Below are 25,121 nucleotides of genomic sequence, written 5' to 3' on the forward strand. Positions count from 1 at the left end.
ACAACTTCCCATCAGACTGGTCCTCCTGGGATATCGCTCATTGATTCATTCACTCACTCATTTTTTCAGTTATTCACCTCTAGGGACTCCAGTCTATCTCTAACTAGAGGAAGATAAAACCCAGAATCTTCTAATTCTGAGGTCCTCATCATCTTTCCTCTCAGTCAGCTCTGTTCCCTGTGACATCCTAACCCACCCAAATTTTGGCGTGGGGTCATCTTTATTTCCAGGCATCTTAACCTCCCCTCAGCCTCTGGGTGTCTCTGGGTGTTATTCAATCCAAAGAACACATTCTCCTCCATGCCACCCAGACTTCAAGCCTCATTTCCTGTTCCCTCCCCGGACCAGTGCAGTCCCCATGAACCTCTGTTTTCTGAGAGCGAGCACAGCAGCACCACAGAGCTTCCCGCTCGCTCTGCTCCCAGGGCTGGCTGCCCATCTGGGTGCATCCCAGCGTGAAGGAAGCAGGGGAGGAAGGGGGGGCACTGGGACAGCAGTGAGTGCTCGTGTTGGCTCTGCCTCCTGGGGAGCCCCCCCCCCCCGCAGTGGGGCTCAGTCTGCCTGTCTATTCCCTGGAAGCACCTTGAGGAGCAGCTCATCTGTCTGCACTCCCTCGGAAGCCCCCAGAAGGGAGGCCTGCCAGGGGAATGAGAGCACAGCCATGGAGAAAACCCACACAGCTTCTGGTACCCAGGAATCTCCATCTATGTCTGGAACAGGGTCCGTCTAGGAAACCCAAGAGTTTCCCTTAAATCCCATTAGAACTAACAAGGCTGAAAAGACACACATCATACATATGTTCAACAACAAATATGTAACAAAAATTAAATCCCATTCACAATAAAGCCAAAGCAAAAGAAAAAAAATGAATTTCATAAGAAGTATAACAAAGAAGAAAACCATGAAACTACCAAAATACCTAAACTAAGCCCCAAATAAGTTAAAGTATCTGCGATGTTCCTGACTGGGGAAAATAAGCAACACAAAGATAGAAATTTGCCCCAATTGACCAATCAGTGTGTTCAGTTCCAATTAAAACATCAATGGGACATTTTGGAACTTGATAACGATGAAGTTGTCTGAAGAAATAAAGTTGGGAAATTAACTAAGAAACTTTGGGAGAAAATGGGAAGGGGAACTTGCCCCGTAACAATATCAAATTATGAGAATAGGAAAAGCAAAGTCAGCTGGGCTGCCGTGCTCATGGTATCACAACTACAACCCAGCACAGGCCAAACTGGGGGTCCTGGGGCTGAGGAGAGGAAAATTGGCCAGGGCAACATTTCAAACCAGTGGGAGAACCCGGATTATTCCATTAAGAGGGTCTGCCTTCCACAGCTACTCGTGTGCACCACCCAAGAGCTCGGGCATGTCTAGACACTGGGGCTACAGTAGCGAACAAGACCTGGCCCAGCACCCGTGAAAATTATCTTCCAGTTGTGGAGGCGAGTAGCAAGTAAATGAATAAAGGAAGTGTAGGCTGTAATAAATGCTAAGGAGGAAGTAAACAGCATTTTATGGTCAAAGTGTGGAAGAGGCAACTTTACATAGGTGTTGGGACAATTGAGTGTCCATTGGAACAATAATGAACCTGTAAACCTCCAAAATATAAAACTACAAGTTCTGGGAAAATATTAAAGTTTTACTTTTTAATCATTTGGGTGAGAAGAGGGTTTGCCCAAGCATGATATGACACTGAGTATCCCAAGAGGAAAAGATTAACATGGTTGATTATGTACAATAAGTAGCTATGCCAACAATAAACAAAATTTAAAAGGAAAGGATACAGGCTACTAAGATAAAATACTAATAAATATACTGTTCAGTAAGAATGTAAATTGATACAGTCACTTAAGAGAATAATTTAGCTATATTTACCCATCTTTTTAAAGTATATTTTATTGATTATGCTGTTACAGCTGTCCCAATTTTTTTACCTTTTCCCCTAACTGCTCAGTACCCTCTTCCCTCCAGCAGTCCCCCCGCGTTAGTTCATGTCTATGGGTCATGCGTGTAAGTTCTTTGGCCACTCCCTTTCTTATACTGTTCTTAACTTCCCCCTATTTTGTGCCTACCAAGTGTGCTTCTTTACCCCGGCATCACTTCTTCCTTTCTCCCCCTTCTCCCTTTCGGCTGCTATCCCTCCAAATGATCCCCATATCTAAAATTCTGTTCCTGTTCGGGTTGTTTGCTTAGTTTGTTATTTTGTTTTTATTTTTATTTTGAGATTCAATTGATAGTGGTGAGTTGTTGTCATTTTAATGTTCATAGTTTTGATCTTCTTTTTCTTAAATAAGTCTCTTTAACATTTCGTGTAATAATGGCTAGGTGATGATGAATTCCTTTAGCTTTACTTTATCTGAAAGCACTTTATCTGCCCATCAATTCTAAATGAAAGCTTTGCTGAATAGAGTAATCTTGGTTGTAGGTCCTTGCTTTTTATCACTTTAAATTCTTCTTGCCAATCCCTTCTTGTCTGCAAAGTTTCTTTTCAGAAATTAGCAGACAGTTTTATGGGAACTCCTTTGTAAGTAACTATCTGCTTTCCTACTGCTGCTTGTAAGATTCTCTCTTTATCTTTAACCTTTAACACTTTCATTGTGACGTGCCTTGGAGTGGGCCTCTCTGCATCCATCTTGTTTGGGACTCTCTGTGCTTCCTGGACTTGTATGTCTATTTCCTTTCCCAAATTAGGGAACTTTCCTTTCATTATTTTTTTCAAATAGATTCCCAATTTCTTGATCTTCCTCTTATCCTTTTGACACCCCTGTGATGCAAATGTTGGACCTCTTGAAGTTGTCTCAAAAGCTATCCTCATTTTTTAAATCTTTTATTCTTCTCGTTGTTCTGATTGGTTTGTTTTAGCTTCCTTATATTCAAATCATTGATCTGATTCTCAACTTCATGTACTCTACTGTCGTTTCCCTGTAAATTGTTCTTTATTTCAAGTAATGGATCCTTTGTTCCTGACTGGATCCCTTTTAAACTACTGAAGTCCTCACGAAGTCCCTTAAGCATCCTCATAATCAGTGTTTTGAACTCTGCATCTGATTGATTACTACCACCATTTCATTTAGCTCTTTTTCTGGAATTTTGATCTGTTCTTTTATTTGGGTCATGATTCTTTGTCTCCTCATTTTGGCAGCCTCCCTGTGTTTGTTTCTGTGAATTAAGTAGTAGAGCTGCTTTGACTCCTTGTCTTGGTAGTGTGGTCTAAAATAGTTTAAGTGTCCCATAGGGTCCAATGGCATAGCCTCCCCTATCACCCAATCTTGGTATCTGAGATGTGCCCTTCATGTGGGCTGAGTATACCCTCCTTTTGTAGTTGAGCATAGGTTGTTGTTGGCAAATCAATGGGAGGGATTTACCCAAGCCAGTCAGTTGCAAGAATTGGCTCTGACCACTTACCACCAACCTCCACCCTCTGTGGAGGATCAGCTGTGCAGGGGCGGATTGAGGTGCTTGAGGTGGTCTGTAGCTGACCACTGGGTGTACAGGCTCTAGGGTTCCTGGGTGGTGCAAGCTAAGGTCAGCCCCAACCTGTGTTTTGCCTGGAGCTGCCCTTCCTGAGCTATAAACCAATTTTAAAAGGCTGTTACTTGTGCTGGGCTTGGAGATTCCCAGGAGAAGCCAAGCTGTGAAACTAATCTGGCTGCTGCTAGTGCCAGGCCTGGAGCTCACTGAGGCCAGCTGTTGCTTGTTTGATAGAATTTAACAAGTTGTGAAGCAGGAGCCAAGAGCAGCCATTCGTGTGGAAAAGCAGTTGGGTGGGCCTGTAAGTTGGGTGTGCCAGTGTCTCTGGGGATCTCCAAGGTAGATGAAACAGTGTTAGCCAGGTTGATGGAGTCTCAAATATGGCACCAGCCTGCAGGCTCTGTGCCTCTACAGGCAGGGAGCAGGGTGCTCAGAAAAGGGATAATGGCCTCCCCTCGCCTTGATGCCAGACACTTCAGTTTCTCCCCATATGCCACCAGTGCTCTTCAGGCCGCCACCCCAGTGCTGGAGCTCAGAGGGGGTGAGTCTGAGTAGGTGAGTCCCCATGTGGGTTCTTTAAGGGGAACTGCCCGGGGCTCCAGCAGTTTCTTCAACAAACTCGATCCCCGTTGGTTTTTGCAGCCAAAAGCTGTGGGAACTTCCTCGCACTGGAACCATGGGCGGGGGCCTGGTGTGGAGCTGGGCCTGCTCGCTCCTGAAATATCCCTCCCAAATTTTTATCCACCACACATGGGTGAGAGACCAGCCTGTTCTGCTTCTGCACCCCTCCTGCCAGTCTGAGTGGACATGGTTTCTTTAATTCCATAGTTGTCAGGCTTCCATTCAACTTGATTTCTGATGGTTCTGAGTGATGGTTGTTACATATTTTAGTTGTAATTTTGATGTGTGAAGAGGCGAGCCATGTCTGCCTACACTGTGATCTTGACCAGGACCAACCTTTTAAAAATAGATTCACGTCACCCCCCAAAAAAGCATTTCTACCAGTCAACTTAAATAGTAACAGAAATCCGCTGTTTCAGGAAGCAAAACAGTAGTGACACATACCAATGTACTTTGCTGCAGAAAAAATAAACACGCATGTCCACAATATAGTATTAAGTGAGAAGGAAAGTTGTTTTAAAAACGATGTGAAAACGTGGCTCCATTTGCAGGGAGAGCGTGTTGGAGCCCACGGAGGGGAGTCTGGAAGGGTGTGCCCCACGCTAATGCCAAGTGAAAGCTCTGAAAAAGAGACTAGTTCCTGTGAGAGACACTAAAAATTCAGTACGTCTGTCTATTGTTCGCCTTTTTCTGCCCGGAGCATGTCTTATTTTTATAATTAAAAAAATATATATTTTTAAAAGGAGGTTGGAGCCTGGAGTAGAAAAAGGATGTCAGTGGAAAAACTGGAGAAATCCAGATAAAGTCCGGAGTTGAGTTCAAAGTCATGTACCAAGGTTGGTTTCTTAGCCGTACAAAAGTACCAGGGAAACATAAGATGTTAACAATGGAAGAAAAGGTGAGGGGTCTATAGGCGTTCTCCGTTATTATCTTTGCAACCTTTATGGAAGTCTAAAATTATTCTAAAATACAAACTGATTAGGAGAGAGAGGGTCGCACGGGCTCATCACCAAGGCAGCTTTGGCAGTCAGAACCATTTTGTTCTGGAAGATTTCCGATTTCTGCTGAGCTCTGCGGCCAGTGGGCACCCTGCCCGCAGAGAGCCCTGACTCCTCAGGTTGTTGGGGATTAGCTGGGGCAAGCCCGTGCACAGCTAATATCCCACGTTCTGCTCTGGGGAAACCGAGGGGTAGGCTCACCCCTGCCCCCACCACGGCTGGGTCAGACTGTGTTTCAGAGCAGATAGAGGTTCACGGCTAAATGGAGAGGAAGACGCAGAGATTTCCCAGATGCCCCCTGCCCTCCCGCATGCACAGCCTCCCCCGCTATCAGCATCCCCACAAAAGTGGGACATTTAGTACAATTGACGAGCCTGCCCTGACACGTCATTATCACCCAAAGTCCGTAGTTTACATGAGGGTTCGCTCTTGATGTTGTAGGTTCTATAGATTTGGACACATGTGTAATAACATGTCTTCACCATTACAGTACCGTAAGAGTATTTCCACTCCGTAAAAATCCTTCGTGTTCCACCTGTTCATCCCTCCCACTCACTCAGGCCCTGGACCACCCAGGCTAATCTTCTCACTGTCCCCATAGTTTTGTCTTTTCCGAGGGCCATGCAGCTGGAATCGTGCAGTGAGTAGCCTTTTCAGAATGCCTTCTTTTACTTGGCAATGTGCACTGAAGCGTCCTCTATGTCTTTCATGGCTTGATAAGTTATTTCTTTTTAGAGCCAAATAATATTGCATTTGGATGTGCCACAGTGTATTTATTCATTTACTTACTAGAGGACATCTTGATTGTTTCCAAGTTTTGCAATTAGGAATAAAACCTAAATATCCAAGTGCAAATTTGTGTGTGGACATAGTTTTCAATTCATTTAACTAATACCAAGGAGTATCATTGCTAAATTGTATGTTAAAAGTATGTTTAGTTTGTAACGTGCTGCCAGACCATCTTCCAAAGTGGCAGTATCATTTCACACCAGCACAAACAAGAGCCCCCATCGGCATTTGGTGTCCATGTTTCTGATTTGTGCTTTTCTAATAAGTGTGTCGTGGTTCCTCATTGCTATTTTAATTGGCATCTTCCTGGTAACATATGATGCGGGGCATCTTTTTATAAGCTTATTTGCTATTTGCATATCTGCTTTGGTGACATGTCTGGCAAAATTTTTGTGCCATTTTTTTTATTGGGTTGTTTGTTTTCCTATTGTTGAGTCTGAAGAGTTCTTTTTATGTTTTGGATAACAGCCCCTTATCAGATGTGTCTTTTGCAGGCAATTTCTCCCAGTCTGCGGCTTCCTCTTTATTCCCTTGGCGTTATCTTTTGCAGAGCAGAAATTCTTAATTTTAATGCCTTCCAGCTTATCGGTTATTTTCTCAGAGATCATGTATTTGGTGTCGTATCTACCAAGTCATACCGTACCCAAGGTCATCTAGGTTTTCCCCCATGCTATTATCTGGGAGTTTTAGTTATAGGTTTACATTTAGATCTGTGATCTGTTTGGTTAATTGAGGGTGTAAGGTCTGTATCGAGATTCAGATTTTGGCGTGCTGTTCCAGCACTACTTGCTGAAGAAATTATTTTGGTTCCATGGTACAGCCTGTGCTCCTTTGTCAAAGATCAATTGGCTGTATTTCTGTGCATCTATTTCTGTGCTGTCTATTCTGTCCCAGCGACCTGTGTGTCGTTATTTCGCTGACACCACGCAGCTTGATTACTGTGGCTTTATGGCGCGTCCTCCTGTCACGAAGTGTCCGTCTTCCACCTTTACCTCCCTTCAGCACTGTGTTGGCCGTTCCGGGTCTCCTGCCCCTCCATTTAGGCTTCAGAATCAGTGCGTCAATATCCAGAAAACAACTTGCTGGAATTTTGATTCTGTGGTTTTTATCTATATCCTTTACCCCACTGAGACCTGACCCTCTCAGCATCCCCCTCACAATCTAGAATGTTGTGGGCAGGGACTGCGGAGTGGGACCAGGGGGCTGTCGTGTAGAACTGAGGAGACAGGTGGAGTTTGACAATGGCCACGTGAAGCTCATAGGAACAAACAAGATGCATCAAACCTACACCCCTCACCCTTGTCCTGTTGCTAGTGACTCTGTGGGCAGGGCAAGCTCCGTGGGAATTAGGACACCGCCTGGTCTCTTTTCCTGCAAGTCTTCGGTGCATGGCCTTCCCTCACCGGAAGCCCTGGACAGAGCAGCTGAGCCCCCTCTGACCCCTGCCCCCTCTCGCCATGCAGGCTGCACTTCCTGGTGTTCGACACGGAGGAGGTCCACGACGTGCTGCGCATCTGGGACGGGCCTGTGGAGAGTGGGGTCCTGCTCAAGGAGCTCAGCGGCCCGGCCCTGCCCAGGGACCTGCACAGCACCTTCAACTCGGTCGTCCTGCAATTCAGCACCGACTTCTTCACCAGCAAGCAGGGCTTTGCCATTCAGTTCTCAGGTCTGTGCCCGCCTCCCACCAGCCCCTCTCCTTTTGTTCTGCTGCCCAACACCAACCTCCCTTCCTCCACCCTGGAGCCCCTCCTTCCCCCTCATCTTTCCACTCATGTAATGGTATTTATCGAACATCTGCTATGTGCCTGATGCAAGGTTAGCTCTTGGTCACATATACATGCTGTGCTTACTCAGTACAGGGAGTGGGGGAGACAGGCAGGTTGACACTCACGTGCAAATTGCTAGGTATCTGGAGAAGAAATATAAGCTCTGATGCTCATCTTGGCGCATCCAAGAAGGTGTTCCAGGAAAGATAATGCCCAGGCTCACACCTGAAGACGAATTACAGGAGAAAAGACAGCGTTTCAATCATGGAGTAGTCAGTGGTCACATGCGGTTGGTCTTGCCACTGAGCTGGGCGTGGGAGCACCGTGGAGCCCCATGAGATGGACAGGAGAGAAAGGCCTCCTCGGTGTGAAAGCTCGTGACCCAGTGCGGAGGCAGGAGCGCAGGCCCTGAAGCAGAGGCGTGTCCACTGTGGCCAAAACACGGGAGCGTGGGGGGACACAGAGGAGGTCGGGGCGCCAGTGGTTTGGGGTGTGGTTCTGGGAGAACTGATCTGACGTGGCTCACGCTCTGGTTCTTAGTTTAGTAAAGGTCTGGAAGCCATCTGTGAATAATCTACACTCAATTAATTATGTACTGCCATAGCCAATTATGGACGAGCATGACAAAGAGCTACCCAAAATGGGCAGTGCTCAAACATCAAGTCTCAGTATTAGATAATTTGTATGATTGGCCCTGCCTCTTGCTGTGATGCACCATCTCATCTCCTCTGAAGTACCTCTCTCATCACTCATCTCCCTGCACAAGTGACTCCACCTCCGTTGCCGCTTGTGTTTATTATACAGCAGCTGTCTTCATTACCATCTCCTTACTCCACTGTCTGGGTGAGGGGGGTTGCCATGGTGATTCTGGAGCGAGTCTGTGTGGCACCTGGGCTGTGTCCTTGCCTCCACATTCTCACTCCACTGGTGTATCAGCTAAGTGTGGTTGGAGATATCTCTGGTCCCCATGCGGCTGTGATGGGGTTACAGACCCTGCTCCTAGCTCTTTTATGGTCCATCTTCTCTACAGAGACGAGCATTTAGCTGTGTGGGGGGCAGATGAGCGTCTCCAGCATCAAGTTCCTTTGTACTCATTAATTTGCCCACTTAGCACTAATGCAGGCTTCCAGCCTAGTGAGGAACAGCTCCTTGCAGGGTTCATTGGGGGTCTTCTCCTTGGAAATCATGGCACCCATTCACCCATGGAGAGAGTCCCTGGGGGCCACTGAGTAACACTGAACTCGTCTACAATTAGGGTCCCAGCATGGGACAACAAGGGAGTCACTTTAGATAAGCATTTCCCAACATCTGTTCCCTGGAGTTCCAGGGCCTATTAATTGGTACTGTGGGAAAAGGAAGTTTGCACAATCAAGTCCTGTTGGGAAGGTGCAGACCTGAGGAGGTTATCTGTAATCTGGGACCTCTCTGGATTTGGCAGTTTGCTAATGCAGATACATTCAGAAGGTGCTGGTAAGTCACCATTCCCAAATATATTTGGCCATGGATGACTTCTTTCTAAGTTATCGCAAGCGACTAGCATTTTCTGAAACAAACTTTGCAAATTGCTGGAAGAAGCAATAGAAGGATCTCGCAGCAGCAAGGAGGGTAGAATGCTAAAGAGACGGCTCGGTGCACTCTCTGAGAAAAGGAGTACTATGAATAATTAAACAAGTCATGTATTTTCTCTGACTCTGCTCAAGCCAATGAGTTTGGCTTTAAAGCCCGTCATTATACAGACAAATCCCCCCCTGGAGCTGCATTATCTGACCTCCACTCCGTCCTCAGCATCACCACGTGAGACAGAGTCCCTGGACGCGCTGACGAGCCGTGCCTCCCCCCCCCCCCCCCCGGCTGCGTCGGCTGCATTCTCGCACATCGCCCAGCTCGTGGAAATGCTGTTCCTCCTTCAGGGTTCATCTCGGAGGCCACTTCTTCTCCTCTCCCCGCTCTGGACCAGTTGCTGTGGACGGTGCCACTTTCAGCCTGCACTTCTTCTTCTTCAGCCCATTGTCAGTTCCAGACGCTGCTTCGCGTTGGAGCTGCCCGCCTCCCTGCCATGGCACCGAACGCCCTTAGAGCAGGGGTGTCGAACTCATTTTCACTGGGGGCCACATCAGCCTTGTGTGTGCCTTCAAAGAGCTCAAATAATTTTAGGACTGTATAACTGGAACTACTCCTTAACTATTAAGCAGTTGAAATTACATTCAGCCCTGTGAAGAGCCAATTTATACCGCCCCAGGTGAAAATGAGTTTGACACCCCTGCCTTAGAGGCTGGGGCGGGGGGGGGGGCACAGCCTGCCAATCGGACCCCTCCAAAGGGAGCCCAGACAGCAGGTGCCCGCCCACTCGCTGCTTGCTGACCAGTTGGCACGTGAAGACATAAATAAATGGATCGTTTTCTCACATTGCAAGGGTCCCCTTGGTAGAGCAAGCCGCCCTGGGCAAAGCTGCCTAGCCCGGACTCCAGGAAGGCAGTGACAGCCATGTTCTGGGTGTAACTGAGGTTCGGGAAAGGTCACCTTCCCTATTGCTGTCATTGGTTTGCAAATGCCAGGACAACCCCAGGGAAGAGAGGATGGCTCGCCCCGTGTTAACTTTGTAGTGTGTGTTTGACAGGGGATTTACAGAAATGCCAGGGAGGACTGGTGCCGGCTCAGCTTTATTGAGTAAACATGACTGTGTAACATCTAACATCCTGTCTGGACCACGTGACCCAACCTTTCCCCCGGGGCTGCGCCGAGCAGCTCAAGTTCAGGAGCAGTGGAGAGTGAGAGCGAGAACAAAAAAAGGCGAGGGGCGCACTGACGGGGAGGGAAGCGCAGTCTCTGCCGTCTGTGAGGCAGACACCGCACTGTGCCCTCTCCCACACTCCCTCTTGTCATGCCCACAGGAACCCTAAGGTTTGGGCACCACTATTAATCCAAGGTGTAGATGCAGCTCTGAGGACCAGACGAGTTTCTCGTGCAAGGTCATCTAGCCCGGATCAATACCCTGGTGTCTGATTCCCAAAGCCAGGCTCATAATCATTGCATTCTGTCGCTTCCCATGTAAATAATCTTCCTGAGTATGGCCAGAACAGTAAGGGTTTTTTCCATCACCGTCCCCCGCCCCCCTACCAAGGAATCATTCACATGTGTCCAGTGACTGAAAAGATAGGGATGAAAGCCAAGTCTGTTTTCACTGAGCACCACTTGGTGCTGGGTGCTGTTCTAGGCTCTGGGGATACAGCTGGAAACGAGACAGCCAAGGTCTCTGTTTCCATAGAGATGTATGAGTGATAGGCAATAAAGAGAGCAACAAATAAATTAGCAAGATGACTACAAACTGTGCTATAAAATGAACAAAGTGGGATAATGCAGTAAAGTTGATGGAAGGCAGTTTAAGGATGAGCCCAGAGAAAGGTGACCAACGAGACCTGTCTGCAGAGGTGAGGTTGGAGCTGACACCTGAATGACAGGATGGAGCAAGGTCTATGGCAGGGTCATTCCAGGCGGGAGGACCAGCCGTGCAAAGGCCCTGGGGACAGTAGGGGAGGGGACCAAGCCGACAGCGTTGGAAGAAGATTTTACAACTATGGCTGGAGCACTGTGATAGCAGATCACCAATGGTATTCACAATGAAAACTGGATAAAAGCAAAAGATGGTTTTTAAAGTCCAAAAGGGGAGGACTTGAGATAGGATACCATCTTCCAGGAGTCAGCAAGCTTTTTCTGTAAAAAAAAAAAAAAGCAGGCAGTAAATAGTTCAGGCTCTGTGGGCCATATGACAGGACAACTCAGCTCTGCCAGAGACCAGAAGCCGCCGCAGACCAGGTGTAAACCAACGAGCACGCCTGTGCCCCAGCAGAACTGCGTTTACAAGAACAGGCAAAGAGCCAGATCGGGCTGTGGGGCTAGTTGCTTACTGTCGTGGGTATTGTTGGGTACAAGGGATTAGATTCTATAACTGCAGGCTCATCCGCACAATCCTAGGTCTTAATAACTAGTGACATGAGAGTGGGCGGTGCCCTAGGCTGGTGCTTCTGGAACTTTTCCACCAAAGTCCCAGTAGCCGAAGAGAGTGAATGCCTACTTCTGGAAGATCTGGAGGGTGTAGGAAGCATAAAATCTCCTTGAAACTTCCAGTCTTACCTCTTTTGCTTAAGAGCTAAGACGAATTTTACAGCCCACTCCATGATGACTTACTTCACTTGTTTGAGTGTAAAAGTTATTTTCCCCAAAGTTTTAAAGGAAAACTGACCCTCCAAGCAAATGAATGTTATTGACCCTGTGACCTCCGGAACCTCCTGTCTCCAGGGCCTGCCAACAACCCATGTGTGAACGATGACACAGGTGGGAGCTGGGGAGGCGGCTGGGGTCATCGCAGCCGCCTCGGGAGCCTCTCTCGGGAGAAAGTGCGACTTTCTCTCGCACCGCATCCTCCGGCGCCTCTTCTCATGCTTCCTTCATCCTCTCACTCACTCGTTCATGCATTTATCCCTCTTTCTGCCATTCATTTGGCTTTCACTTTGAAAACATCTGCTTTGTACTGCACTTCATAGGTATCAGACTGCACACAGCTCCCAAATTTCTGAGTTTAATTTTTAATACTTCTCAGTTACTTATGTTTGTCTTGGACCTCTCCGTCATTGCAAACATCAGGTTTTTCTTTGGTTCCACTCTGATGAGCCTTTGGTTGTTTGCCGTGCAAGAGAGAGTGGCTTTTAGCCGACTCCATAATTCCAGGCGACATCACAGCCACTGCTCAACGCTCAGGCAGCCAGCCCCCAAACTCCTCGGCACCCCCTTCTGATTGAATTGGGAGTTTAAACTGAATTATCCTGTCACTCCCTCATACTGATCCACGTCACCTACATTAGACAAAATTGCAAAGCTTATCTGTGTAACAGTCTTGCATCATTAAATCAAACTGAACTCAGTTCTGCAGTCATAGCACTGTGATCACGCTTGACTCTGATTCTCACGATGGGGATGACGGTGATGGTGAAGATGATGGGAGGATGGGTGGCGGTCCCAGCGGTGGTGGAGGGAGTGACAGAAACGGGGGTGAGAACGAAGATGGTGGCACTGTTGTCACAGCGACGACGCTGTCGGGAGGCGAAGGAGATCACAGCAGTGGCACTGCTGATGGCCACGGTGATGCCTGTGCGGGTGATGCACTGGGAGCCTGCATGTCCGGCTCATGGCAAGGCAACCCCACTTCCTCTTCTGTGTTCTTGTCCCAGTGTCCACAGCCACGTCCTGCAACGACCCTGGGGTCCCACAGAACGGGAGCCGGAGCGGCGACAGTTGGGAAGCTGGCGACTCCACGGTGTTCCAGTGTGACCCTGGCTACGCCCTGCAGGGGAGCGCGGAGATCAGCTGTGTGAAGATCGAGAACAGGTTCTTCTGGCAGCCCACCCCACCCACGTGCATCGGTACGCACCCTGCCCTCTTGTCCCAGCACTGGGGTGCTCCAGACCCCCCTCTCTCCACATAAGTGGCAGCTGCATTTTGAGCCTGGCCAGGAGACTCGAACAGCAAAAAGTTGCAGAAAACTCAGTTTGCTTTGTGTGCACATGTGCACGTATGCAATTATACACACACATGTTCACACAGTCACGCTGTACACGCTACCAATTCTTCACCAAAATGGCCCGAAGGTTTCTAGGCCAGGCACATTGTTCCTTTTCTCCTGGCTCAGGATGTATAGGTCAGAAGTAGACAGTGGATCACATTGGGCAGTGGGGTCAGCAGGTTCCACAGTGACCCTTTATTACCCTTTCATTACCCATGTTTACTAGAAGGACACCCACAGGCTTGGCGTATAAAGGAAAGGACCCTGCTCTTCCTCTTCCCAAGGAAACTATGGGTCACCTGGGTTTCGGTTCTGTAGATCTACCCTTTAGTCTTAAAAATCTCTCCATGTGACAAACGCAGAACGGGAGGTTCTGAGACGTGTGCAAGGTCATGTAGCTTGCAGGGGCTGGGCTGAAATAATCCCACTCCCCGGCAACTCGAGACTGGGAGAAGGGGGCAAACTGAAGGGCAAGGAGCACAGGAAAGAGAGATACAGGCAAACATTCCAGGTGTGCACTTCCGCTTGGCTCTTTTTCTCAGGCCAGAAACTGAATGTATTTCCTGTGTCAACAGTGGGTGTTAGAAGAGACCCAGTAGTCACTGAGTCCTCACTGTGGGCTGACCACACACTGGACACTTATTTATGCGGCCTCATTTCACTGTCCCTGCAGTGCTCGGTAGCGAGCACCTTCCCTCATTTCACAGTCGAGGAGACAGACCCGGATCAGTCTGAAGGCAGAGCCTTTCCTGTTCCTCCCGTCCACACGGGCCCGTGCTAGAGATGCGTACGGGGACTTGCGGAGACTTGCAGGGCCCGCACTGCACCCCCTTCCACACACGCTCCCCCCGCCTCTGCTGGTCATGCGCTGAGGCCTGGCCTTGAGGATGGGCCCCAAATCCTGTCCCTCAGCAGTTACTAGGAGTCCCCTGGGTGTGTGTGTCAGGGACATGGTGCCTGGACAGCGGACAGGATGGTGAGATCTGTGTTCCAGAGTCAGCTCAGTTCTCACTCACATGGTGTGACGTGTCGGGAGAGTATGGGTAGTGAAGGACACATCTAGGCTCAGTTCCCAGCTCTGTCACTTACTAGCTCGGTGGCTCTGGGAAAATTGCTTCAACTCTCTGAGCCTCAGTTTCCTCATCTGTAAAGTGAAGGTAAATATACTTCCTCATGGCCTTCTGGGGTGAGCATGCAGCTAACCCCAATCTTAAGAAATACTCATTTCTCTCCTTCCCTCCTTCCTCCCTCTGTCCTTCCATCTTTCCCAGTTTCCCTCTTCCCAGCTTGTGGATTCACTTCCCTCCCCCCACCCAGAACTCCTTCCGGTCAAGGGGGTTCCGGGAAGTCTCTGGAAGGAATCAGATGATCTCTGGTTTCTCTTCCAAACTCAGCATCCTAGACAGAGGCGATTCCGTAGGCTTACCCTGCAGAAACACGGGTCCTGAGGCCAGGCCATCCCAAGTGGAGAAGGAAGGCTGCTCCGTGAGCAGTAGACGGGCAGCAAGCAGGGCAGAGAGTTTAATTCAGCCTCCGTGACCCGTTCTTCTGCACCCTGGAGCCTGGGGAGTATTTCTCGGGCAACGAAGTGAGTGTCTTTACCTCTTCTCTCAAACAATCTGGCAATCCCAGCGACAAGCCCATAATTTGCAGCTCCCTTAGCCAGCTGCCAGCTCTGGCCTGACTGGCCTTGGCATCCCTTCCTCATTGGAAGGAAGCAAAGGAAGAAAACAAGTGTTTACTGAGAGTCATCCCCACGGTACGCCCTGGGCTGGACATTGCAGCTATGTGATTGCAAACAGAATCACCATATGGCAAGATGAGAGCTCAGGTTCTGGATTGCGGCCACCTGGGTTCCGATCTGGCTTTACCGCAACGAGCTGTGTGGCCTTAGACAAATCACTTCCTCTCCCTGTGCCTTGTTTCCCTCCCTGTGCAGTGGGGGAAATGAAAGTACCTGCCTCACAGGGTTAAATGAGATAATACTGTGAAGCCCGTCAATTTAGTCCCTGGTTCACAGTAAGCACTACATACATTAGAAGCCATGATCATCATCGTTCTTTTTTGTTTGTTTCATAGGTGAGGAAATGGAGGCTCAGAGAGGTGGGTAACTTGTCCAAACTCACAGCTAGTGAGTGGCATACTCAGAATTTGAACCCAGGACTGCATACCTTCCAAATCAATGGTCTTTTTCATAGCTCTCACTCCTTAATACATACAACCTGCCACTTCTCAGCCATCTTGGAACGATCAGCCAAAGTTGGGGGTTGGCAAGGGGAAAAAAAGCAGTTTCAGGAACCCCCAGGATCACCCCACCTGTGGCAAACATAAGGGAAGCCACCCCTGAGCCGCGAAGGAAGGCCAGGCCTGGTAGCCCTTGCCCGGATGGAGGCATCATTGTGCCCCCTTGGGAAGACCCCCCAGGGAGCGGGGCAGCCAACATGACAAGGGTTTCCCCCTCTCACTGACTGTGTCACGCTGTGTTTCTGGGCAGGGCCAGTCTCTGGCCCTGGGCTGGGCAGCAGGGTCTGGCCTTGGTGAGGGCAGAGTCACGCTGGTCACGCAGGCCTCTGGTCTGTCCCACCCACCCAGCCACCTTCTCCAGGGAAGGCTCAGTGGAGAAGAAGCAAGTGAGATGCAGGGCAGACCTGACTCAGGGAACCAGCCTCATCCACAGAAGCTCTTGTACCCAGGGCTGTCCACTGCCGGCCTGTGGGGAGGGACACTCCCACTGCCATCACCGGTTCCGAGGGGGTGGAGAAGAATGGGGAAATGACGGGCTTCAGAGCCGGATACATGGGGGTTTTGAGTCTCAGAGGGATTCTGGGCAAGTGACGTAACCTCTCTGAGCCTCAGTTCCTCCTTTCTATATCAGGAAGGGTAACCCCTAGCTCTCCAAGTTGCTAGGAGACTGAAAGGAGGTAAGGTATCTAAAACGCTGAAGCTCACACGTCTGACATTTAACGGGAGCCCACTTGAGTGTTCCTGGTACTCAAGTCGGTATTGGAGATATATTTTCCACAGGAAAAAAAAAACACACACTACTTATGACCACTCAGGTTTTATGTTCAACCATGTCGGGGCTTTTATGGCCTGGCTTGAAGACCTACCATTTTTTAAAGAGAGCCTGCTGGGGGTTGGTCCAGCCCTGTGAGCACTGCTCGGCTGCACTGCATGGCCGTAAAGCTCAGCTCTGTGACAAGGAGCGGCTGCTGTTCACTTCAGTCTTCTAGGGCGCACCCTTGGCTCCTACCCCACGTCTAGTTTTGGGTTGTCTGGGCCTCTGGCACAGCTCTCTGTGCTCCTGAGGGCTCACTGTTTGCCTCCTTCACTGCCAGTCACCGACGGTGCGTTGTTTTCAAACCAAGCTGCCATATTTATAGTCTTGGCTGTCTTTTCCTCCACTTTGTCAAACCTTCATGCTACAGTGCAATAACCCAGCCAATTACTGCAGAAGCTGATTCAGGATCGGGGGGCCCTGGGGGACTCTGAGTGAGCAGCCTGCTATATCACTGGCCGCCTTCTCTCTCCCCACCAGCTGGGAAGGCCTGTTGTCTCAGGGGAGGGAGACCGCCATGGACTAATTGTGTATTTGTGGTACCTCCTTACTACTAAGGCGTCCATGCCCTTGGACAAGGTCTTTGGGAAAGTTGGGAGGTACCTGCAGCCCCCACACAGACGCCAAGAGCACCAGCAGTGTAGGAGGCTGGCACGCTTGGCTGGTGACCTTGATAATGACTGCCACTCCTCCTGACCTCTACTGCACCAGAACTCTTGGTAAATACCCACAATGCTCCCCTGGAATGTGGATGCAAGGGAGAGGGAGGAGACCAGGTTTTCCATGTGTCCGGAAGACGCATGGTGTCTCCAGGTACTGACTGCTTACAGCATGCCCAGTGCTTGAACAGACATCTCCAAAACCTTTGCAGCCAACCCGTGAAGGAGGGACTGTCTCCCTTTGCAGTAGAAGGGCACTGAGGTAGGTCCAGAGGGGTTAGGTCAGCTCTCTAAGGTCACACAGCCAGGAACTGGCAGAGCCAGGGATTTTAGTTTTGAATAATTCTTTGAGGTGAAACTCAATTAGTCATTTCGAAATGAACAATTCAGTTGCAGTCAGTACATACACAGTGTTGTACAATCCCTGCCTCCAGTGCCAAAACATGTCTGTCACTTCGGGGTAAAACCGCATACCCGCCACACTCCACCCCTGGCCTCCAGAGCCAAGTGTTAACGTAAGTGTGTCAAACTCAATCCTTCCTACCATGCCTACGAATGCCCATTCGACTATGACCCGGTAAAGGGGACGGTCTTACCCTTGTCATCTTCTCTCCTCAGCTCCCTGCGGCGGAGACCTGACGGGACCTTCAGGGGTCATCTTGTCCCCAAATTACCCAGAACCCTACCCACCAGGCAAGGAGTGTGACTGGAAAGTGACCGTCTCACCAGACTACGTCATCGCCCTGGTATTTAACATGTATGTACCTTTCCCCCGGGTGGGAGACCGAGGGGTCAGAGCAGCTGCGGGTTTCAGACCGGGTCTCTAGGTGAGTGTGCACAGGTCTCCTGGAGCGGAGTCCCCATCCGTGGGAGGTGTCGGAGTCCCAGAAAGGAGAGAGTGTCTGTCAGTGTCCGGAGTGTCTGTCAGTGCCCACTGCGGTGCTCAGTGGCTTCACGCATGCTCTCATGTCATCTTACTGTAATTTATGAACTAGCTGTTACCCTTTCTTTTTTTTTAACCTCTGAAGCTGTTGAGGTTCAGGAGTAGGGCCTGTCCGGATTCCCGTCTTCTGCTCTGCTGCTTTTCCTCTCACTCGGCCCCTTCCAACACGCTCAGCAGTCTACGAACAGGCTCCGGTTTTTCCCAGGAGCTCCCCCACTATCTCCTTTATTCCTCTTAATTTTTTTATTTATTGATTTTTAGAAAGAGGGAGAGAAACGTCAGTTGTTGGTCCACTTATCTGTGCATTCATCGGTTGCTTCTTGCATGTGCCCTGACCTGGGATAAACCCGCTACCTTGGTGTAACGGGACGACACTCTAATCAACTGGGCTACCCGGCCAGGGCTCTTTATTTCTTCTAGAGGCAAGCTCTTCCCAGGAATGGTCTCTGCTTTCTCTCCTTCCTCTCCTCTGTTCACTCCAAAACCATTCAAAGGTGTTCTGTGCTTCCGCAGTATAAATGTACCCATTAACTCCTCTGATTAAAGCACCGGCAAACTGGTTGCTAAAGAAAACGGGACTTCCCATGTTTTATCCTCTTGATCACTCCCTGCACCCCTACCCTGCTTCTTCCCCTTGGGTTTTATGAAGATCCGCTCCGCCCCCCACCCCAGCCTGCTCTGGTTCTCCACCTTCTGTGATTGGCTGCTTCCATGTCACGCCCCTTTTCCTTGGCTGGACAATAACTCAACTCAGGCCTTTTCTCTTCTCATCCACACCTCCTCCTGGACAAGCGCATCCAGTCCTGTGACTTTCCGCTCATAAACCACGAACTCCTTCTGCCACCCGCCTAGACTCCCTCCCGAGCTGCAGGCTCCTGTCTCCAACTGCTGGGTGTCTCTGTCTGGGGCTGCGGGAGCCTGAGCTGCAGCACAGCAGCATGTTCTCCCCAGACGAGCTCTATTCTGAACACTCGGGATTGGCACCATCGTCTGCCTTCACCGCTTCTTCTAGGAGTGACCAAGGCGTGGAGCTCTGGCTGCCTTTACACTCCTCATATCTTCCCCTCCTGTCCATCCTCCCCGCTACTACCTTGGTTGAAGCCCTGTGATTTCCAGTCTCAATGACTACCATAGTCTCCTAACTGGTTCTCTGCCCCGACCTGCCTTTCATGCCAATCTCTTCTTCAGCTAACTAGCAGAGTGATCTTGTCCCATGAAAAATGCTGCGATAACCACCCTATTTTCCATTTCAATGTATGATAATACTTCTCAGCAATCAGGAATATGCTACCGATACATGCAGTGCAGACAAGTCTCAAAAACATCACTGAACCAAGGAAGACAGACACACAAAAACAGACATAATGTATGATTCCACTTATATAAAGTTTGGAGGTCGGCAAAACTAATGAATGGTGATTACAACAAATCTGTTCAGTGGTGGTTTCTGGGCGTGGGGAAGACTGACTGGGAAGGGACACCTGGGAACTTGGGATGGCAGAAGTATTCTGGGTCTTGCTCTGCATATGTCAAAATAGGTAAAGTATGAACCAATGCCACCCTGATAAATTCAACACATTACATAGATAAACACACTGGCAGAGTGATATATTTAAGAGATGGTCCTTTCATGGTGTATAAATTACATTTACTTTAAGAACAAAGAAACAACAAATAGATCCTTTACTTTAAAATCCTAAGTGCCTCCTTCTTCCCTGTAAAGTCCGAACTTTTGGGTTTCATTCTGAGATCTGGCCCCTGCCCGCCTCCCCATTCGGTCCCCCCACTGCATTCCAGTCCTGCCGGTCCTCAGCCACAAGCTCCAGCCAGACTGAAGCCCTAGCAGTTTCCAAGACCATTCCTTGCCCTTGTGACTTTGCCTCTGCTTCTCCCTTCACAGCGACTCCCTTTCCCTTCTCTGTCCCACCGCTGAGGGTCTTTTCTTCTCCCCGGACCCAACGCCAGCTTGGCCCCCCGAAAAGCCTCATCTCCTCCTCCCCTAGGAACTTTGTGTTGTGTGACCCCATATGCCTGGACAGACCTCAGACTTGGCTGTGTCATCTTCAAGTCCATTGTCTCCTTCAGCCCCATCACTGTCTTGAAGAAGGGGTGGTGTCTGACACACCCCATGTCCTGGGCACCTTGCATAGTGCCTGGCATATTGAGGGTACTCAGAAAAGATCCAACGATTGGAGGAAGGCACTTAAGGAGTGGTGGAGCCATAATCTGTGACTGAGACTGGCCCACTCCAAATCCCTCCCCTGGTGGCTTTTAGGAGAGCCCATGGGTAGAAGCTGAGTTACGGGACAAGAAGACCATCCCTCCCAGCAATGATGGGGTGAGCCTGCAGCCGATGCCAGTGTGAGAAGGTGACATGTAGGAAGGAGGCCGGGCACATCTGCCCCTCATCCCGTCTCTCTGCCGCTCCTACCCCTTTGTCCTAGAGATGCCATGGCCCCCTCACTCCACCACGTGTCTTAGCTAAAGGGCGGAACTGCACTGCACTCTCAGTCCAGACAAATGGGGTCTCTGGGTATCTCAGTCCATGGCTGGACTGTAAGTGAGTTTGCGTCAGAAGTTTGTTCTCTGAAAACTCAGTTCCTCTCACTCTGTCGTTTTCACCTGTACATGCTTGATTAGTACCAGTTGCCTCTGGTACTAGGTTGCCTTAGGTTGAACAGGTACCTAAGAGTGGAATCACAGCTTCTTAAGGCATGTGTTCAGATCGAGTAGATATTGTGAAACAGTTTTCCAAAGTGGTTGAGCCGTGGGGTAGGAGAGCTCCAGTGGCCCCACATTCTTGCCAGTCCTTGGAATGTTCTGTCATTTTTCACTCTCTCCATTCCGGGGGGGATAAATTACCAATACATTCAAGGACTCTAATACTCAACTTACTAAACTAAGACAGTTTTAAAAATAGATGTTTTTCCCACACTATGGCCAGGATAGCTAAGAAAGAGGCAAGCTGTTGGGGCCAGGAATGGGGTAGTAGCAGATCCTCAAGAGAGCTGAGAAGCAGCTCAAGGGTGTGGGAGAGAAGCTGGGGTCCTCCGTGACACGGGCCCCTTCCTACCTCGAAGTGGCTCCCTGGGTGGCTCCTTCCCCCTTGGAAAAGAAGGTGCAGCCTAGCAGAGTATAAAGAACATCAGAGGAAGGAAGAGACCTGGGCTCTGGACCTGCCCTGCTGAGCCCTGGGCCTGCAGAGTTGTAACTCATCTTCCCTCCGTGCACAGTGCAGTGGGTACAGACCACATTGCATTATAATCACCAAACTGTTAGGAGGCTCGAACTCAATTATTCCAACCACTAAAAAGGGATGATAATTATGTGAGGCGATAAAGATGCTAATTATCACTACAGTGCGTATATAAATGTATCCAGTCAACTTGTATACTTGAAACTTACACAGTGGTATACGTCAAATACATTTCCGTTTTAAAATAATTTTTTAAAAGGAGTTGTTAAGTTTCAGCTCCAGCTTTCTGGGTACTGTCTCTGGAATCTGCCTCCTTGGCCCTGAACCCACTTCCGCCATCTTCTCCACTGACAGGGAGGTCACTGGGGCTTCATCCTTCCCCCCACCGTGGAAACCTCAGGGGTTGGGCACCAGTGGGATGGGGGGCTTGCTGTCTGGGAGGCTCCCCCACAGATACCAAGGGACAACTGTACTGAAATGATCATATAGTTTTGTCTTTTATTCTATGATAGGGTATATACAGTCATTGAATTTTAGGTGTTAGACCGACTCTGTGCCCAGTTCAAGCCTTTCTTTGACCTTAGTCGGGTGGGGTGGGATGTTTTTGTTTCCCAGCTTTAACTTGGAGCCTGGCTACGACTTCCTCCACATCTACGATGGACGGGACTCTCTCAGCCCCCTCATAGGAAGCTTCTACGGCTCCCAGCTCCCGAGCCGCATCGAGAGCAGCAGCAACAGCCTCTTCCTCGCCTTCCGCAGTGACGCGTCCGTGAGCAACGCAGGCTTCGTCATCGACTACACAGGTAAGGGCAGCTCATCCCATCCCCGGCGTCACGGTGCGTGGACCTCTGCCCCAAGGACACCCCTGGCCATACTCTGGTACCTTGTCGTGGACTGGATGCTTTCTGATACTTGGTGGTCACATGCTCTCATCCCTCCAGTTTTCCCATTCTTTTATTCTCATTGTACTTCTGAATTAATGAAGACAAGTTCAGTTGTGTCAGGGTCAAGAGCAGGGATCAGAAAGTTTTTTCTTAAAAAACTAAATAGTAAACACATCATCTCTATCACGACTGCTCACCTCTACCAGGGCAGCACTAAAGGAGCCAAAGACAGAACACAGAGGGTTGGGCGTGGCTCCGTCCCAGTAAAAGCCCACTCACAAAACAATGCCCGTCACTGTCTGCTCACGTCTGTTGGGTTCATTGGGTTCAGGGTGCATCAGCAGGTCTGAGGTTGTGTGGACCTGGGCAAGTTCATTTAACATCTGAAAACTCCCTTTGCTCATCTACAAAATGAGGCTAGAGTACTTCCCATCTCACAGAATTGCGAAGATCAATGAGCATCAAAGTGCAGTGCCCGGCATGCACTAAGTATTCCGTAATATCGAACGGGAGCAGTCGTAGTCGTGAGAGTAGTTCCAGGCTCCGGAGCCCCCTGCCTTCTTCTACTCTCTCCTTGACCTTTTCTTCTTCCCTAATCATCCCAGACCCCATTATCCAAATCCGAACTCCATTTCTTGCTTGATGGGTGAGCTTAACAAGTTGTTATCGCTTGGAACCCATTTCTCCATCTTTATCTAATTATGTTTCGGGAGGTTAAAATTAAAAGGTATTGTATGCTTACATATACTGTGTCTGAGTGTAATAGCCAGTGTGTGCTACAGACACTCAAGAGATGATCGATTTTGTTAGTGTAACTGTGACCCAGGTTCACCCCAGCTTCATCAGCCCACGCGAACAAATGGAGTCCCATTACCCGTTAAAAATAAAAGGCTTCTGGCTCATGTCCCCCACTTGCATAAAAGGTTGCTGGGAGGACCTCAGCAACCTTTTAAAGTGCTCTTTAATTAAATATTTTTGGCAACTCCTGCGAATATCTCACATGAGCTTGCGAATACTATCAATCATAAAAATGGCTAACCAAGCACTTTACACCCATTGATTCATCAAAATCCTCGTAACTACCATTTGTCTGCTCTCTGTCAGAGCCTGTTCTAGAAGACACTGGGTGCTCAGATGAGAGAGTGTTTCACTGTGGCCTCCTCTCCTCATGTGGCTGGCCTGGGGAAGAGATTTTGCAGCTGTCTCTTCCTCCAGACACCCACCATTCGACAACCCTCCTGCACACCCGCAAACCCTGCTCCCCATGCTGATACCACAGCAGCACCGTCGCCTCGGGGTTCTGGCAGAAGACACAGTTTAGAGCAGCCCCGGCCACCCATCACCATCCCCGCTGGCCCGTCATCACCACCACCATCCTTTACCTTCTCAGTCACCTCTCTGATTGTGCCCCCTCAGTACCCTCAGTTTTCCTGGCCTGAGGTCCTTCTATTGCATAAACCCTGCAAAAGCTCACCCTTCATTGTACCCACCTCCAAATGGTTGAACACAGCCAGAAAAAGTCACATAAACGTGGCACTTGGAGCCACCGCAGGTAATATCCTTTAACCCAGGCAAGCCTTACCAGACACCTGAGTGACTTCTGACTTGTCCCACCTGAGTCTTCTTCTCGGTGGACAATCCAAAATTTCACCCCAAAGGTTACCACTTCCAGCCTCTTTACAAGATGACTTCATTTCACCATCCCTGAGTGTAGTAAATTACTGGGTACAAACTCCCTTAGATTCTTTCCTAGTCACCTTGTTCATGGTGTTCTGGCTGTGGCCACCTCTCCCCTAGATGGCCCCTAGTCAGTGGCCATCTTCTCCACTGACTCCGTGGGTTAGAGGCACACCTCCTGGTCCTCTTTCCCCCAAAAATGTCCTTTCCATTTTTCTCTGTTGACCCAAAATCATATATAGAGGAGTCCTCAGGTCCAAATCACAGTCCCAGGAAATAAGGCCTACCTAAATGCCGTTCTGCTGGGGAGAGGGGAGCAGGGAGGCACAGCACCCCCATGCACCCTTCACCACCTTATTAGGATCTGTAGCACCAGTACCAAGATAAATGTGTCTGTTTGGGGGGGGGCCTGGTGAGACCTGGAGCAGCCCTCCATCTTTCTCAGATTGCACACACCCTAGTATTAGCCACCCCTGCTACTCTGTCTCCCAGTCTCTGCTTAGGTAGCCCATTTGCTGGGATGCAGGGACTCCTGCCTTGTTCTCCTTCTCCCTATCCCAGGATGCCTGGATTCCCAGAACGGGTCTACTGCGCCGCCAGACCCCATGGCCTCAGTGACACTCACCCGTGCTCAATGTGTTTAGAGGTGGCCTCTGTCACCTATTGACTAGTAGGCATTAAACAAGCTGCACAACTTCTCCAAGCATCGCTTCCAAATCTTTCAAAGAGGGACAGTGGTACCACGTGAAAGAGGGGTCCTGAGGGATGGTAAAGGGTCACAGCACCCAGCAGGGCGCCAATGCCCGCAGGTGCCTGGTGCATATTGATCCACCCACCTCCATCGCGGTGCCTTTTCCCTGTGTGATGAATATTTCATTTGCTCTGCACTGGTTTGGAAGGGAGAACGGTCTGTACCCCTCTTCGTGGGGTTAGCCCAGTGGAACAAGTACATTTTCTTTTCTGATTACTGAAAATTATAAAGTGCGATTATGATGTTGAATACAGGAGACCTTGTGGGCTTGGGTCCAGACCACCACAAGAAAGTAGATGTCACAGTAAAGCTAGTCACACGAATTCTTTTTGTTTCCTAGTACATAAAAAGTTGTATTTATGCTGTACTGTAGTCTACTGAGTGGGCAATAGCATTATGTTTAAAAAAAAGAGCAATGTACATACATTAATTTAAAAATACTTTATTGCTAAAAACGCTAACCATTATATGAGCCTTCAGCAGATCAGAATCTTTTTCCTGGTGGAAGGTCTGGCCCCTCTGCTGGCGGCTGCCGACTGGTCAGGGCGGGGCTGCCGAGGGCTGGGGTGGCTGTAACAATTTTGTAAAAATAAGACTACTTCGTAAAAAATAAGTTTACTTCGTTGTCCCTTTCTTTCTCTTGAATACTTAGAGGCTGTGTTAGAGTTTTTAACTGGACTTGTCCTGTCTCAGGAACAGGGAGGGCCTGAGAGAGGGAGAGAGATGGGGAAGTGGTGGAGAAGGTAGA

General features: G+C 49.3%; 1 protein-coding gene across 1 annotated transcript in view; it reads left to right on the forward strand.

The window, feature by feature from the left end:
- The window catches only part of CSMD2 (CUB and Sushi multiple domains 2), a 546,707-nt gene that overhangs the window by 414,032 nt on the left and 107,554 nt on the right, over nucleotides 1–25,121 (forward strand). The window contains exons 26-29 of the mRNA XM_053660680.1: nucleotides 7,346–7,548; nucleotides 12,874–13,065; nucleotides 17,541–17,679; nucleotides 21,677–21,864. Coding sequence (XP_053516655.1) covers nucleotides 7,346–7,548; nucleotides 12,874–13,065; nucleotides 17,541–17,679; nucleotides 21,677–21,864 — 722 coding nt within the window. The remainder of the gene's footprint in view (nucleotides 1–7,345; nucleotides 7,549–12,873; nucleotides 13,066–17,540; nucleotides 17,680–21,676; nucleotides 21,865–25,121) is intronic.

Source organism: Artibeus jamaicensis, unplaced genomic scaffold (assembly GCF_021234435.1).
Source record: "Artibeus jamaicensis isolate MK-2021 breed Jamaican fruit bat unplaced genomic scaffold, CSHL_Jam_final scaffold_847, whole genome shotgun sequence".
Classification (NCBI taxonomy): Eukaryota; Metazoa; Chordata; class Mammalia; order Chiroptera; family Phyllostomidae; genus Artibeus; species Artibeus jamaicensis.